This window comes from Lolium rigidum, chromosome 7 (assembly GCF_022539505.1).
Source record: "Lolium rigidum isolate FL_2022 chromosome 7, APGP_CSIRO_Lrig_0.1, whole genome shotgun sequence".
Taxonomy (NCBI): Eukaryota; Viridiplantae; Streptophyta; class Magnoliopsida; order Poales; family Poaceae; genus Lolium; species Lolium rigidum.
Window position 1 is genome coordinate 16,851,100 of NC_061514.1, and position 13,694 is coordinate 16,864,793.

The 13,694-nt window shown below is 47.2% G+C and overlaps 1 protein-coding gene across 1 annotated transcript; it reads left to right on the forward strand.

Moving 5' to 3' along the window:
- The first annotated feature begins 8,298 nt into the window (after positions 1-8,298).
- LOC124670970 lies at positions 8,299-12,005 on the forward strand. Its single transcript, XM_047207427.1, has 5 exons — positions 8,299-8,408; positions 8,661-8,894; positions 8,983-8,986; positions 9,343-10,538; positions 10,625-12,005. Exons 1-5 carry the CDS (start codon positions 8,299-8,301, stop codon positions 11,271-11,273), a joined length of 2,193 nt encoding a protein of 730 aa, XP_047063383.1. The 3' UTR covers positions 11,274-12,005.
- The last annotated feature ends 1,689 nt before the right edge of the window (positions 12,006-13,694 follow it).

Genomic DNA, 13,694 nt, shown 5'->3' on the forward strand with positions numbered 1-13,694 from the left:
CTGTGTTTGTGCGTGTCTGGAGGGCTGAATCTACAGCATGTACATAAAAAATGAAGTGTTTTGTTGGCCTTGTACAGTGAAGAACTTGCAAAGCCACACAAGGAACTTCAGACAATAGGATGACGCTGACGATGTCATGCTGCTAGACTGCACGATGCATCTCTGGATTTTATTTTATTTCCTCGCCTGCACACAGCAGCACTTCCAGTCCCAGCATTGTAGCATGGCTATCTCCTTCACCTCCGTCACTAGTTTCTGCGCTGCTCCCTTTGGATGTCTTAGGCCGGGTCGTAAAACCTGATCATGGTGTTCGTTCGAGGAAACCCTGCATGTCAAAGATATGTTATCTGAATTCTGAAATTCGATCACACAGTGATACTGTTAATCTCACGGAGTTAGCGGTCTTTTCTCAAAACTGACCACTATAAAACTATCCACACTAGCCTTACGCATCTGCTGAAACATATGTTTTCACAAACAAAAGTAATTTTCTGTTGGCAGAATAAAAGAAGTAGATTGTCTGATAACTCATTTTTGATCTATGCAATCCCTACAAAATTTTGAAATAGCGAACTTCAGATTGTCATCAAATTATTTGTAATGGCGTCATCACCGAGAGACATAACGAAAGAATTAGGTAAAAAAAGCAATGTTTTCAGCGGACACTAGAAGAAAAGGAGTGGATGCACCAGGGAGAACTCAGTCAATATCACGATTTCTGATCATCAAGGCATTCGAGAAGATATGCCATGTTAGGTTCGGCGAGCGAGCCTTCGTTTATTTCCATCATCGTCCTCCAAACCAAACCAAACCCAGGCAAAATGTCACCACCAAACAACTGAACTTAAGATGAGGAAATTAATTAGGAAGTCAAAGCGCAGAAAAGAAAGATCGATAAAGACCAAGCTGGAAAGAACAGGTTGCAGAGAGGAACAGGGAAAGCTACTAGATAAACTACTCATGCCGGGGGCTTCATGGACAGGGTGTTGTTACACTGCTCCTGCTCAGAGCTAGTTTGTGAGTAAGTTGCAAGTGTGCAGGGATAGGCACAAGTGGTGGTTTTTATAGGAGACTGAAGGTGGCACGTACTTGGCACCCAAGGTGTCGTCGCGGTAGGTGTCGTGCTGAATGATGTCATGGCCCTAATGGCCGGCTTATTTTTCTTTGCTATTTTGTATAAGAAAACCATAGAAAACATCCTCGTGGATGAATTAATAACATACTAGCTGATCACCTTAAACATCATGATTGCGAAAGTTTAGTTTGTTAAATGCTGCATGTGCTACACACTACTGTTTGTTGATAGTTCTCGTAGATCAACTAGCCTAGATCTTAATCGGTAGTAACAATATCTCTGTAACAAATTGTATTCATGTACTGTGAGAGGGAGGGAGAGATACCAAGACTGCTGTGATGTTCACCTTATTGCTGCGAGAAGAACGAACCCGTCGACGTTGACGTGGTGATGGCGGCGGATCGGTGAGGGAGTGGTGGCGGCGGAGCTTCCCGTCGGCACTGTGCTGAACCTAGATCGGTAGGTGTGTTGGTGGGGCGAGTGGCACTCCAGTCAACCTCGTGATCTGTGCCACCGCCCCCACCACTGTATATATAGCACAGGCGACAGGGGCCCACCAACCAGATGCGGTTGGGCGCCCCCGATCAGGGCGCGATCAAAGGGCACGTCGAGCCGTTGGGCTCGAACGTGGTGGAGATCAACCTAACATTCTCCCCTTTGATCTCAACTTTACTTTTAACTTTATACTTTTATTTTATTCGTTTCATTTTAGATCAGTTCATAGGGCATGTTTCATCGTCACAGCTCTATTGCCGATGGAATCGAGCAGCCACAATGCACTTCTCTGTTTTGAAACAAATTCTTTTACTTTTGGGCCTCTTATGATCCAGGATAGGTAAGACTTTCCCTTAAACCCATGCCGGCTACGTGCTCCTTGAACACGCTGGGTGGTAAGCCTTTCGTTAGCGGATCCGCAAGCATATCTTTTGTCCTTATATGCTCGAGACTTATAGTTTGATCATGGACCTTGTGTTTCACAACATAATACTTAACCTCCATTGGTTTCGTAGCATTACTCGACTTGTTGTTGTGAGCATAAAATACTGCAGGCTCATTGTCGCAGTACATGTTTAGTGGTTTGTCAATACAATCTACCACTTTCAAGTCGGGTATAAATTTCTTTAACCATAATGCCTGCCCCGTGGCTTCATAACATGCTATAAATTCTGCATACATCGTGGATGATGCAACTATCGTCTGTTTGGAGCTTCTCCACGAAAAAGCTCCCCCTGCGAGGGTGAATACATATCCAGATGTGGATTTTCTATCATCTTTATCCCCCGCAAAATCTGCATCTGAATACCCTCTTATTTCTAGGGAATCAGATCTTTTGTATGTTAGCATGTAGTTCTTTGTGCCTTTCACATAACGCAATGCCTTCTTTACCATTTTCCAGTGTTCAAAACCTGGATTTTCTTAATATCTACTGAGTACTCCGGTGATAAATGCTAAGTCAGGGCGAGTGCACACTTGTGCATACTGTAGGCTTCCAATAGCCGAAGCATATGGAACCGCTTTCATTTGATCGAGCTCGTATTGATTTTGGGGACTTTGATGTTTCCCAAAACTGTCGCCCTTGACTATAGGGGCAGGTGTGGCACCGCACTTATGCATATTATACTTACTTAGAATCTTTTCTAAATAAGCCTTTTGCGATAGTCCTAATACTCCATTGTTTCTATCTCGGTGAATTTCTATGCCCAAAACATATGACGCTTCACCAAGATCTTTCATATCAAAATTTGAGGACAAGAACTTCTTTGTCTCTTGCAGTAGACTAACATCACTGCTGGCAAGCAGAATATCATCCACATACAAGATTAGGAAAATATATTTCCCACTTTTAAACTTTGCATAAACGCAGTTGTCCTCAATATTTTCTTTAAATCCAAATCTCTTAATTGTTTCATTAAAGTTTAGGTACCACTGTCTGGAGGCTTGCTTTAATCCATAAATGGATTTCTTTAGGCGGCATCCCATTTCTTCCTTGCCTTCCATGATAAAACCCTTGGGTTGTTTCATGTAGACATTTTCTTCTAAATCCCCGTTTAGAAATGCCGTCTTTACATCCATTTGATGCAACTCTAAATCAAAATGTGCAACTAGTGCCATGATGATTCTGAACTTACATGAGACCAGAGAAAATGTCTCATTGTAATCTATCCCTTCTCTTTGTGTAAATCCTTTTGCCACTAGAGGTGGCTGTTGTTGCTCCCTTTCATGCTCAACAAATGGTTCATTCGGCTCCTGACGGACAGGTTCCGAATTTTCACTCATCGTTGTCATGGGTGGAGTTACAACAGGCGCTTGCACCACAATCGCAGGGATCATCGGTACAAGTGCACATGGTAGCGCAAAAATGGCCCCTGAGTCATCGGATTAGGTGCATGCACCCTCTTCTCCTCAAGATCAATTTTCCGAGCTACCATGCTCCCCTCGTCATTTCGTCCTCTAAGAAGACAGCATGTCTCGTTTCCACAAACTTTGTGTATTTCTCTGGACAGTAGAAACGATAACCTTTTGACTTTTCAGGATAGCCAATAAAATGGCAGCTGACTGTTTTGGTATCTAACTTTGCGATATTTGGATTGAATACTTTGGCCTCAGCGAGGCTCCCCCACACTTTCGGGTGGTTTAGAGAAGGCACTCTCCCTGTCCATAGCTCATACGGCGTTTTGGGCACCGATTTGCTTGGTACTCTGTTTAGAATGTGAATAGCGGTTTTAGCGCCTCAATCCACAATCCCAATGGTAGGGTGGAATAGCTCATCATACTGCGCACCATATCCATAAGGGTACGGTTGCGCCTTTCAGCTACCCCATTCTGCTGAGGTTCGTCCGGCATCGAGTACTGGGCGACTATTCCAGTCTCCTGTAGGAACCTTGCAAAAGGTCTCGGGACTTGGCCATATGGAGTATGTCGACCGTAGTACTCCCCTCCACGATCAGACCTGACTATCTTTATTCTTTTATCATGCTGATTTTCAACTTCAGCTTTGAATATTTTGAATTTATCCAACACTTCTGTTCTTTCTTTTATTGGATAAATATAACCATATCAGGAGTAATCATCCGTGCATGTTATGAACGAATCATAGCCATCCACACTTTTCACAGGAAATGGTCCACATATATCGGTGTGAAATATTTCTAGTGTTGATGTGCTTCGATTTGCACCCTTTTTAATTTGCTTTACAAATTTTCCTTTAATGCAATCGATGCACTGTTCTATGTCTGAGAATTCTAATGGAGGAAGAATATCATTTTTAACAAGTCTTTCTATTCCCCCCCTCGAAATATGGCATAAGCGACAATGCCACAATTTCGATGATTCATCAGTTCTTTTCTTTTGTTCTTTGTCCAACGCGGACAACACTTTTTCACTCACATTACACACAGACAACACCCACATAAGCATTATTACACCATATGGCACACTTGCCATGTCCTTCCTGTCCATGTGTACTTTTCTGTCACCAGCTGCTACAGCAGCTGGGTCGCACATAGATTTGAAGAACCAGTGAACTGGTTCTTTATTCTTTCAAGATACTTCCCTACGGAAGCACACTTTGCAATTGAGCCCACAATAGTGTTCTCAATTGTATTCTTTATAAATGGCACTTAGCCACTTTTATTCTGCCATGCAGAATCATCTTTCTTGTCATTTCTGACTGGATCTTTTGGTCTGACCGGCTGTGGGGAACCCAGTCCACCTCAGCACAAATCGACCTTCTTTCTTCATTCAATGTAGTTGTCACCTCTGAGGGTTGGAACATCCTTGATGCAACTTATCAAGTAGTACCATCCTTTAAAACTACAATGAAATGAGATCATAACAACAATTGCATGCAATAATCCAACGTTGGTCAAAATTAGAACATACAACTGTTTATGCAAATAAAACTATATCACCGTTGGGCAGAAATAGAGATAAATGCACATGTCATTGCAACAAAACATGATCATGCCATCAATAACGTTGGTCATAAAATGACAGGATCATAATTGTTTCAACAACCACTTTTAAACAACCTTTTAAATTTTAATCATCACTTTTGCATTTTCCCAAATTGAAAATGCATCTTAACTATTTGCGACGGAAACTTTGAAGTCAAACTTTAAACTTTAAACTTTTCGAAGCATCTCTCGTTACTTTTTAATTTCCTAAAACAAATATCTCGTTGGTTCAATTTGCTCGGGAAAAAAACTTGACAAAAATGCTTCTTTTACTATTGCAGCGGAAACTTTTACTATTAACTTTTGAACTTTCCAGAGGCATATCTTTCACTTTTAATTCCTAAACAAATATCACGTTGGTTCTATTTGTTCAGAAAAAACTTGGACAAAATTAGGCCAAAATTGACCCAAAACTGCCTAAAAAATGCCTCTAGAAAAACATAAAACAAGAAAAAATTGTTGTTACTGTGCTCACGTGGCCAGCGGCCCACGCGGCCTGTTCGGCCAGGGCTGCGCCCATGTGCGGCACGCAACAACGCTGCGCACACGCTGCGGCCTGCTCGCAGCCCGCAGACGCGGCCCAGACACGGCGCCCCCGCAGCCTAGCCAGCGGCCTGTACGCGGCCTGCCGCCGCGGCCCGAACGCGGCCCGAACGCGGCCTCGAGCCCGCGTCGCCCACGATGCATCCTGGCCGTCGGATCCATCCGACGGTCGTCCTTCTGTATCGGGCGGTATAAAATTTCGGGCCAATTGCCAGAAACCCTAACCCTAGTCATTTCCCGCTGGCCACCCTCTCTGCCCCGCGCGCCTCCTCTCTGGCGGCTGGCGACGGCGCCTCCTCGCGCTACGCCCAGCTCGCCGGCGGCTGGTGGCGGCGGCCGCTCCCTGAGCCTCTATACACTCCGGCGGCGGTGGCGGGGCTTCTTCTCCCGCGCGCCTGCCCCGCCCCGTTTACTCTGCCGGTGACACCGGCGGCAGCCCGTGCGCGTGGTCCGGCGGCTCGCCGTCTCGGCGTGTCCGCCCCTTCTGTCTCTTTCGCTCGCCCTCCGGCGGCGGAGGAACATAGCCCGCAGGCCACCAGATCCTCCCTACCACCAGATCCCGACGGCCCAGACCGAGACGAGCGACGGCGCCCCCTGGTCCTTTTGCCGGTGCGTGCGTTCACCCGAGGGTGGGCGCACCGCCGTCAAGATGACCAGAGGGGGGTCCCCTTTCTTTGCCGGCGCCACGAGCTCAACCAGCAGCAGCCCGAGGCGGCTCAGTGGCGGCGCGGTTTGCTTTGCCGGCGTGCGCGAGCAGCCGGTGACTGTTGGCGGTGGCGGCGCGGTGGCCCCACTTCCCCTGTTTTTTCTTGCCGGCGAGCCCAAGGCCCCGGCCAGTAGGAATCTTTCTTTTCCCTTTACGAACTAGGGTTTCGAGGATTGATCAGTGTTTCCACTTTGCTGTTTCGATTTCTTTTCTACCGAAAAATAATCTAGGACTAGATGCTCTGATACCAATGATAGTTCTCGTAGATCAACTAGCCTAGATCTTAATCGGTAGTAACAATATCTCTGTAACAAATTGTATTCATGTACTGTGAGAGGGAGGGAGAGATACCAAGACTGCTGTGATGTTCACCTTATTGCTTGCGAGAAGAACGAACCCGTCGACGTTGATGTGGTGATGGCGGCGGATCGGTGAGGGAGTGGTGGCGGCGGAGCTTCCCGTCGGCACTGTGCTCGAACCTAGATCGGTAGGTGTGTTGGTGGGGCAAGTGGCACTCCGGCCAACCTCGTGATCTGTGCCACCGCCCCCACCACTGTATATATAGCACAGGCGACAGGGGCCCACCAACCAGATGCGGTTGGACGCCCCCGATCAGGGCGCGATCAAAGGGCACGTCGAGCCGTTGGGCTCGAACGTGGTGGAGATCAACCTAACATTTGTATAATCCTCACGAACTCTGAACTCCATAGAAATGAGATACTATGGCTGCTCACTTAAATTGCTTGCAACATCAAATAGATGGCGTGTCAAGTTCAACGGTTCAACTTCAAACTCTGAAGTTGAACTTGGTGCGCCTTAGGCGCTAGCCGGCTGCACCAAGGGAAGATCGGCCGCATTCCCACACCGTTAGCATTTTTTTTTAAAAGTATGCCAAGGTGTACCTTAGTTTTCTAGAAGATAGATAGTCAATTTACAAGAAGCTTGTCATGGTTGCTAAGAACCTGAACAAGCACAACCAGCTCCATACAGCTCCACTCATCTACTTCGGGAATAAGATTTAGTTAGAACTATGAATTTAGATCTCAGGTCATTGCGACATAAAACTCCCACTTACAACATTTTATTGTTAGCTTGCAACATCCAAAATCATCCCAATATTGTAATATCCATATAACACTATTATGGATATGCATCAAATCTGCATTGACTGGAATAGAATATTGAAAAGTGCATCACAACACATGGAACATCAAACCCGAACCATGGGCATATGGCAGGGGCGAAGCTTCCTTAGGGCAAAACCGGGATGTGGCCCGCCCAACCTAAGATAATTTTTTTTTTGCCTTTGTATTTGTAAATCTCAGCCCAATAATAGTCCATTTGGCCCTACGTCAATTGTTTGACATGTCCCGCTGTTTTCCTCAAGCTCCGCAGCTAGCTAGGCATATGCAATCATCACAAACAACAAGAAAGAAACACAATTTCCCTATATATAAAAAAGGAAAACACGAGCCATAACATGAGAAAAATCAGCTTGAAGCATACACCAAATTTCTTCGGAAAATGTCGTGTTTGTTTTCTAGATTTGTAACCATTGGACTTTTTCCTTTGCTCTACTTTATATGCTCCATCCGTTCTAAGAAGGATGCCGCAGATTTGTCTAAATATAAATCTGTGATATCCTTTTTCGGGACAAAGGGAGTACAATTTTAATAGATTTTTTTTCTTAGGTTTCTATAACAAGTATTGATCCAATAGGCAAAATCCATGTGCTATTTCGTGCAATGCAACCAAACCACATGTAATCCACATACATTCACGTGCTTTCACTTCACGTAGGATTCAAACATGTCGATGACATCTATTACTATCGTTTTTTGTATTTCTGGGTTTTAGAAATCGTCTGCACTAAACAACTCCGAAAGCGTAATCCTACGAGCCCTCACATTATCCGCCACCGAATGGTTAACACGGGTAATGGACACTTTACGTTTCCGTTTCCACAATCCTAGCCTCGCTCGAACGCCGCCGTCACGAGCCGACGCCGGTCGCCGGAAATGGAGAATCCGAACGGGAAGAAGAAGAGGAAGAGGAAGGGACGCGGCAGCGACCCAGCGGCCGCCTCCTTCGACCGCGACGTCTTCCCCATCCTCCTCGCCGCCGTCGCGCCAGCCGCTCTCCCCTCTCCCCGCGCCTCCTCCTCCTCCTCCTCCTCCGCCGCCGCCGCCCGCCTCCTGCGCCGCCTCCTCCCCCGCTCGCCCCGGGCGCCGCCGCTCTCCCCTCTCCCGTCATCCCTCGTCGCGCTCCTACCGCTGCTCCTCTCCTCCAGGTACGCACCCCTCTCCCCCTCCCTGTTCCCGCAGCAAACGCACTCATGGCCTCAACTGCTCTGCTAACCTGTCCGCGACTTGCAACGCAGCTCGCACTCCGTGGCCGCGCTGAGCTGCGAGGTGACGGGCGCGGCGGCGCTGCAGTCCATGGAGGCCGGCGAGCTGCTAGCATCGGACGGCGGGGTCGCGGGTGGCCTGGCGCGTGCGCTGGGGAGTGGCAGCCGGCGAGTTGCCGAGGCCGCCTGCAACGCCGTGATGGACCTCTCGGCGTCTCCGGTTGGCAGGGAGCGTCTCTCGGGCTCCATTGTTCAGCCGAGGCTATTGTGAGCATCCGAGCTGTTGCTGTAGGCTTGAAGCATGTTAGCTGTTTGATTGTCTGATAGTTCTGATTAATATTAATCTTCTTTCAAGTTCAGTAAAAAAACATTAACTGGTAGATCCCTGAATTGTTGCTCTGTTCATTCACTAGCATGTTTTCCTACTGAAGGTTCTGAATATGTGGAAATGTGATTAAACTTTAGAAGGATTACAACCAACCTTAATCTTCACAAGAGTACCTTAAGCTAGCTATATATTAACCCACCAGTGATCTGGCATCAAATCATTAGGCGATTACTGTCGAGTGATGACATAGCTTTGCATTTTATCGACTGCTGCTAGAAGGATAGCAGCACAGTCTGTTTGAATTGATGAAACATATGCTATTTATTTGCACCTCCCAAATATCTTCAGCCAGAGGAACTAACTTCCTTTAGGTATCTGTTTTCTCAGGTGGAATCTATTTCTGGTGTTGTCGGCAGCAGGAGTAACAAGTGCCAAGCAAGGGTTTCAGAGCCAAATAAATGGTTGTACTTGATCACTGACACATTGGTGCTTATGGTGAACTCCTGTAAAGTCGACACGTTACACAATCTGCAACCAGGGCTAGTGAGAAAAGTTATGCATTTGTTGCATGAAGTATGGTGCAAAGTTCGACTCTTAGGATCGTCAGCTGACTGCAGCAACCGGAAGGATCAACTTCAAAGCAGACCATATGAGATAGCGGAGGCCATTTTTAGGCTTTCGATAGACCGTGCTTGTCCTGGTGGCTTGGAACCCGATGAAGTCAGGAAAAGCCTGTTTGGACAAAAGGAATCTGACTTAGAAAAGTTTGTCCTGATGTACTGGGAAAGCTCACCTTATATGTACAGGAGGAAACAAAGTGGTCTGGAAGGGGATCCTGTGTACACTGCATTGCGTAATGCCTTTGATCTTACAACACCTGATGCTATCATTGAGTCATTTATACAGGGCCTTGTTTCTTGCCCTGCTATTGCTTCGGATGAACTCAACATAAACTCATTTCTCCATGAGGTTCGTGATTCTTTGGGTGCTCCTGTGAAGTACAGGCAAGATGTAAGAGTTGTCAGAACACGAGATCAGACCTCAACAGGGTCTGGGATGGAGGAGCATTTCTTCGATGATGGTATTGCCTTCCCGGATGCAGCTGCATTTGTTGACAAATGCAAGGATGCAGTCAAGAATGGCTTCTCAATTGCCTTGCGTGGCATGGAGTTCCGGTCAGAAAAAGTTGCTGCTATAGCTTCTGCTCTGGCTGATCTGTTTGGTCAGCCTTCTGTTGGGGCCAATGTGTACTTCTCACCTCCTAGATCTCAAGGCCTGGCCCGGCATTATGACGACCACTGTGTGCTTGTTTGGCAGCTACTTGGTTGCAAGAAGTGGAAGATTTGGCCCAATACGAGGTCAATTTTACCTAGACTGTATGAACCTTTTCACTCTTTAGATGACTTGGTGGATGATATTGGTGTAAGGGTGGAAGTGTTACATGAAGGCGACATAATGTATGTTCCTAGAGGCTGTGTCCACGAGGCTCATACTGACGTTGATGATGGTGAATCCGAGGTCAATGCATCCGCCAATTACTCACTCCATTTAACCCTTGCCATTGAAGTCGAGCCACCCTTTGAGTCAGTATTCTTACTTCTGCAAACAAAGGCATTCTTTGCATGCATGCCCAGTGGTTCTGTGTTTCACCATTTATCTTTTGTTACAGGTGGGAAGGATTTGCGCACATTGCTCTTCACTGTTGGTTGGAGGAGCAGACACTTAGATGTAGCTCTGGATCTCTCAACTCCAAGGTGAATGAGCAAGCTCCATTATTTGCTCTCCTGCTGCATCTGGCCATCAGGCTGCTCTCCGACAATGATCCTAGTCTGAGGAAGGCGTGCATGGTTGCGGCGAAGCTTCCATCATCCAACAACTCCTGTTCAACTTCTCACTCCAACTCCCTCAGAAGCCACCATATGTCAACCTTCATCGAGATACTCAACAAGATCGATAACACCTGCAACCTCAAGGAGGTGCTGAGGTTGGTCGAGCTCGCGGTTAAAGGAAAGACGGATGAGCCCTTCCAGTGGATGTCCTGGCTCCGGCATCTCCAAGTGCAGCAGCACGGTGACACGGTGGCTCACAAGATCGACTTCTGCGACGTCCTGGGACCTTTCAAAGAGCTTCTCGACATGTTTGGCTCCGATCCTGAACAAGCCTCGGCTGAGTTCACTGATTTCAAGTCAAGGTTCTGTAGGTGTGATGGGTACGATGATGCTTGCAAGAGCTTCGAGATGCTGCTCCACATGTATAGGACATCTAGGACTCAGTACACAAAGGGCATGCTGGCACTGCACGGGAGACATAGGAATTAGCCTCTGGAGTGGAGATCGAACCCTCAATTCCTAGCTCATGACAGATAAGTTTCAGTGATTAGGTAGGTAGACATATTTTTTGGTCAGCTTAGCTCGGATTTAGTACTCAGATCCCACGAATTCTGATGCCACATTCAAGTGTGTGAGTGGAAATCACGTTGCAAAGTTACAAAAGAGAAGAATCTGAAGCATCTCCGCGGAAATCACCAGCTGCAGTTTGTTATGCAGAAACAGCAGCTTGTTTTCATGAAAGATATACAGCTGCTGGTAGCCAAATTTGCACTGTCAGGAGCCGTACATCTGTGGTACTGAGCAGTTGGACTGACTTAGCGGAATATGTTAATTTCAGGTCCTGTAATCATTGCAAATAGATGATGCTCCTAAAACCGGTGATGTCGTCCCCAATTATTGCCACCTGGTCAGGGCCTTCTAAAATGATGAAAAATAAACATATCACGATGCGGGTCAATCACAATAAGGTTTTGGGTTTGGAGAGGTCACCTGGGTTCGGCCGGATGGCCTCTGGAGATGGACGTGACAATTATGGTTTGTTGGATGATAGCGGTCGACCGATAAAAGTTTTGCGTGGACACATAACATATCTTCCTTAGAGGTTGTGTCCATGAGGCACCAATGCATCTGCCAATTACTCACTCTATTTGACCCTTGACATTGAAGTTGAGCCACCCTTTGACTTTGAGTACGTATTCTTCCTGTTGCAAACAAAGGTATCTTGGCATATGCAATTATATGCATGTCTAATGGTTCCGCTTCTCACCATTTACCTTTGTTACAGATGGTGAGATGGGAATGATTTGTACACATCGCTCTTCGCTGTTGGTTAGAGAAGGAGATACTTGGGAGGAGCTCTGGCTGGATCTGTCAAGTCCGAGGTGGAAGAACAGGCTCCACTGTTTGCCCTCCTGCTGCATGTGGCCATCAGGCTGCTCTCCGACAATGATCCTGCTCTCATGAAAGCCTGCATGGTCGCAGCAAGGCTTCCATCATCCAGCAACTCCTGTGAGACAACTGTCTCAGAAGCAGCCATAGATCAAGCTTTGCCAAGATACTCAACAAGATCAACAACACCTGCAACCTCAAGGAGGTGTTGAGGTCAATAAAGCTCGTGATTAAAGGAAAGTTGGACTGAGCCCTTCCAGTGGATGTCCTGTATCCGGCATCTGCTGCAGAAGCAGCAGCACGAAGACGCAGCAGCTCGCAGGATCGACTTGTGCGACGTCCTGGGACTGCCCGAAGAGCTTCTTGACGTACTTGGCTCTGATAGTGAGGGATTCGAGACGCTGCTGAAAATGTGCAGAACGGTTAGGAACCGGTACATGAGGGATTGAGGGGCATGCTGGATTGCTGGCGTTTCACGGGAGGCATGGTGGTTGGCTGTTGGGGTGCAGATCGAATTCCTCCTACCTCCTGAGTCCTGACCGATAAGTTTCACAGTAATTGGGTTAGCTAGGCCTGTTTTAGGCTCCGCTACTTTTGCTGTTACTTCCTCTATTCACCTAGATACATGTGTTTCCGAACGGAGTGAGAAATCATTTTGCAATAGTGAGAAATCTGAAGCATCTCTGCTGAATCACACCAGCTGGTACACGGAAGAATAGCCTATTTTCAGCGAAGACAGGCAGTTGTGCTGGTACCAACTTGTACTACCAGGAACCATACATGAGCAGCTCGACTGACTGACTGACTTAACGGAATCTGATAATACTAATACCAAGTCGTGCAATTATTGCGAACAGATGACGTTCCTAAAACCGGTGTCTTGGCCCCAGGTAATTGCTGTGCCTGGTCAGAGCCTTCCAAAATGATGAAAAATTGGCCACGCTGCGAGTCAAATCTCACAGTGGAAATAAACAACGCAGGCCGCTGATGGGGTTTTTATTTTTTGGTTGGAGAGGTCGCCTGGGCTTGGCCGGGCTCGCCGGCGTGCGTCGGGGGGAGACGGACGTGACAAGGAGAGGCAGCCGCATCTTTCATATCCAGAGGCCAGAGCACAAAAAACATTGTAAACTCTATCCGAGATGTGTGTTGCCTCGGTGTGTTTGCGTTTCTTGCGCCTGTGTCTCTTTGCCCCCGATGGTGCTGCAAGGGCCGCCAGAAATCTCGTCCACCCGAAGCCCTATCGCCTAATCAAAAGCCAGATGCCACTGCCCGCGCCGCGGCCACTAGAATCTCTCTCGCAAATCCAAAGTCTCTTCTTGCTCCCATAAATAAATAATTCCACCGCGATCCGGCAGTTGCTCCGCCCTCTCTTTCCCTCTCCCCTCTCGTCTCGTCTGCCGCCCCTGGTGAGTGGTCGAACCAATGCTTACCTCGCTTCTTCAATTCTCTGTTGCACGAGTGATCGATGTTTCTTGGTTGATCAGCTAGCGTTGACAAGGAACACGGCGGCAGAGTAGCTAC

Excerpts from the sequence above, each read along its gene's own strand:
- LOC124670970 (XM_047207427.1), top strand. The coding sequence starts at position 8,299 with ATGGAGAATCCGAACGGGAAGAAGAAGAGGAAGAGGAAGGGACGCGGC. Across the intron at positions 8,409-8,660 it reads ATCCTCCTCGCCGCCGTCGC|CTCGCACTCCGTGGCCGCGC; the intron begins GCCAGCCGCTCT and ends CTTGCAACGCAG. Across the intron at positions 10,539-10,624 it reads GAAGTCGAGCCACCCTTTGA|GTGGGAAGGATTTGCGCACA; the intron begins GTCAGTATTCTT and ends CTTTTGTTACAG.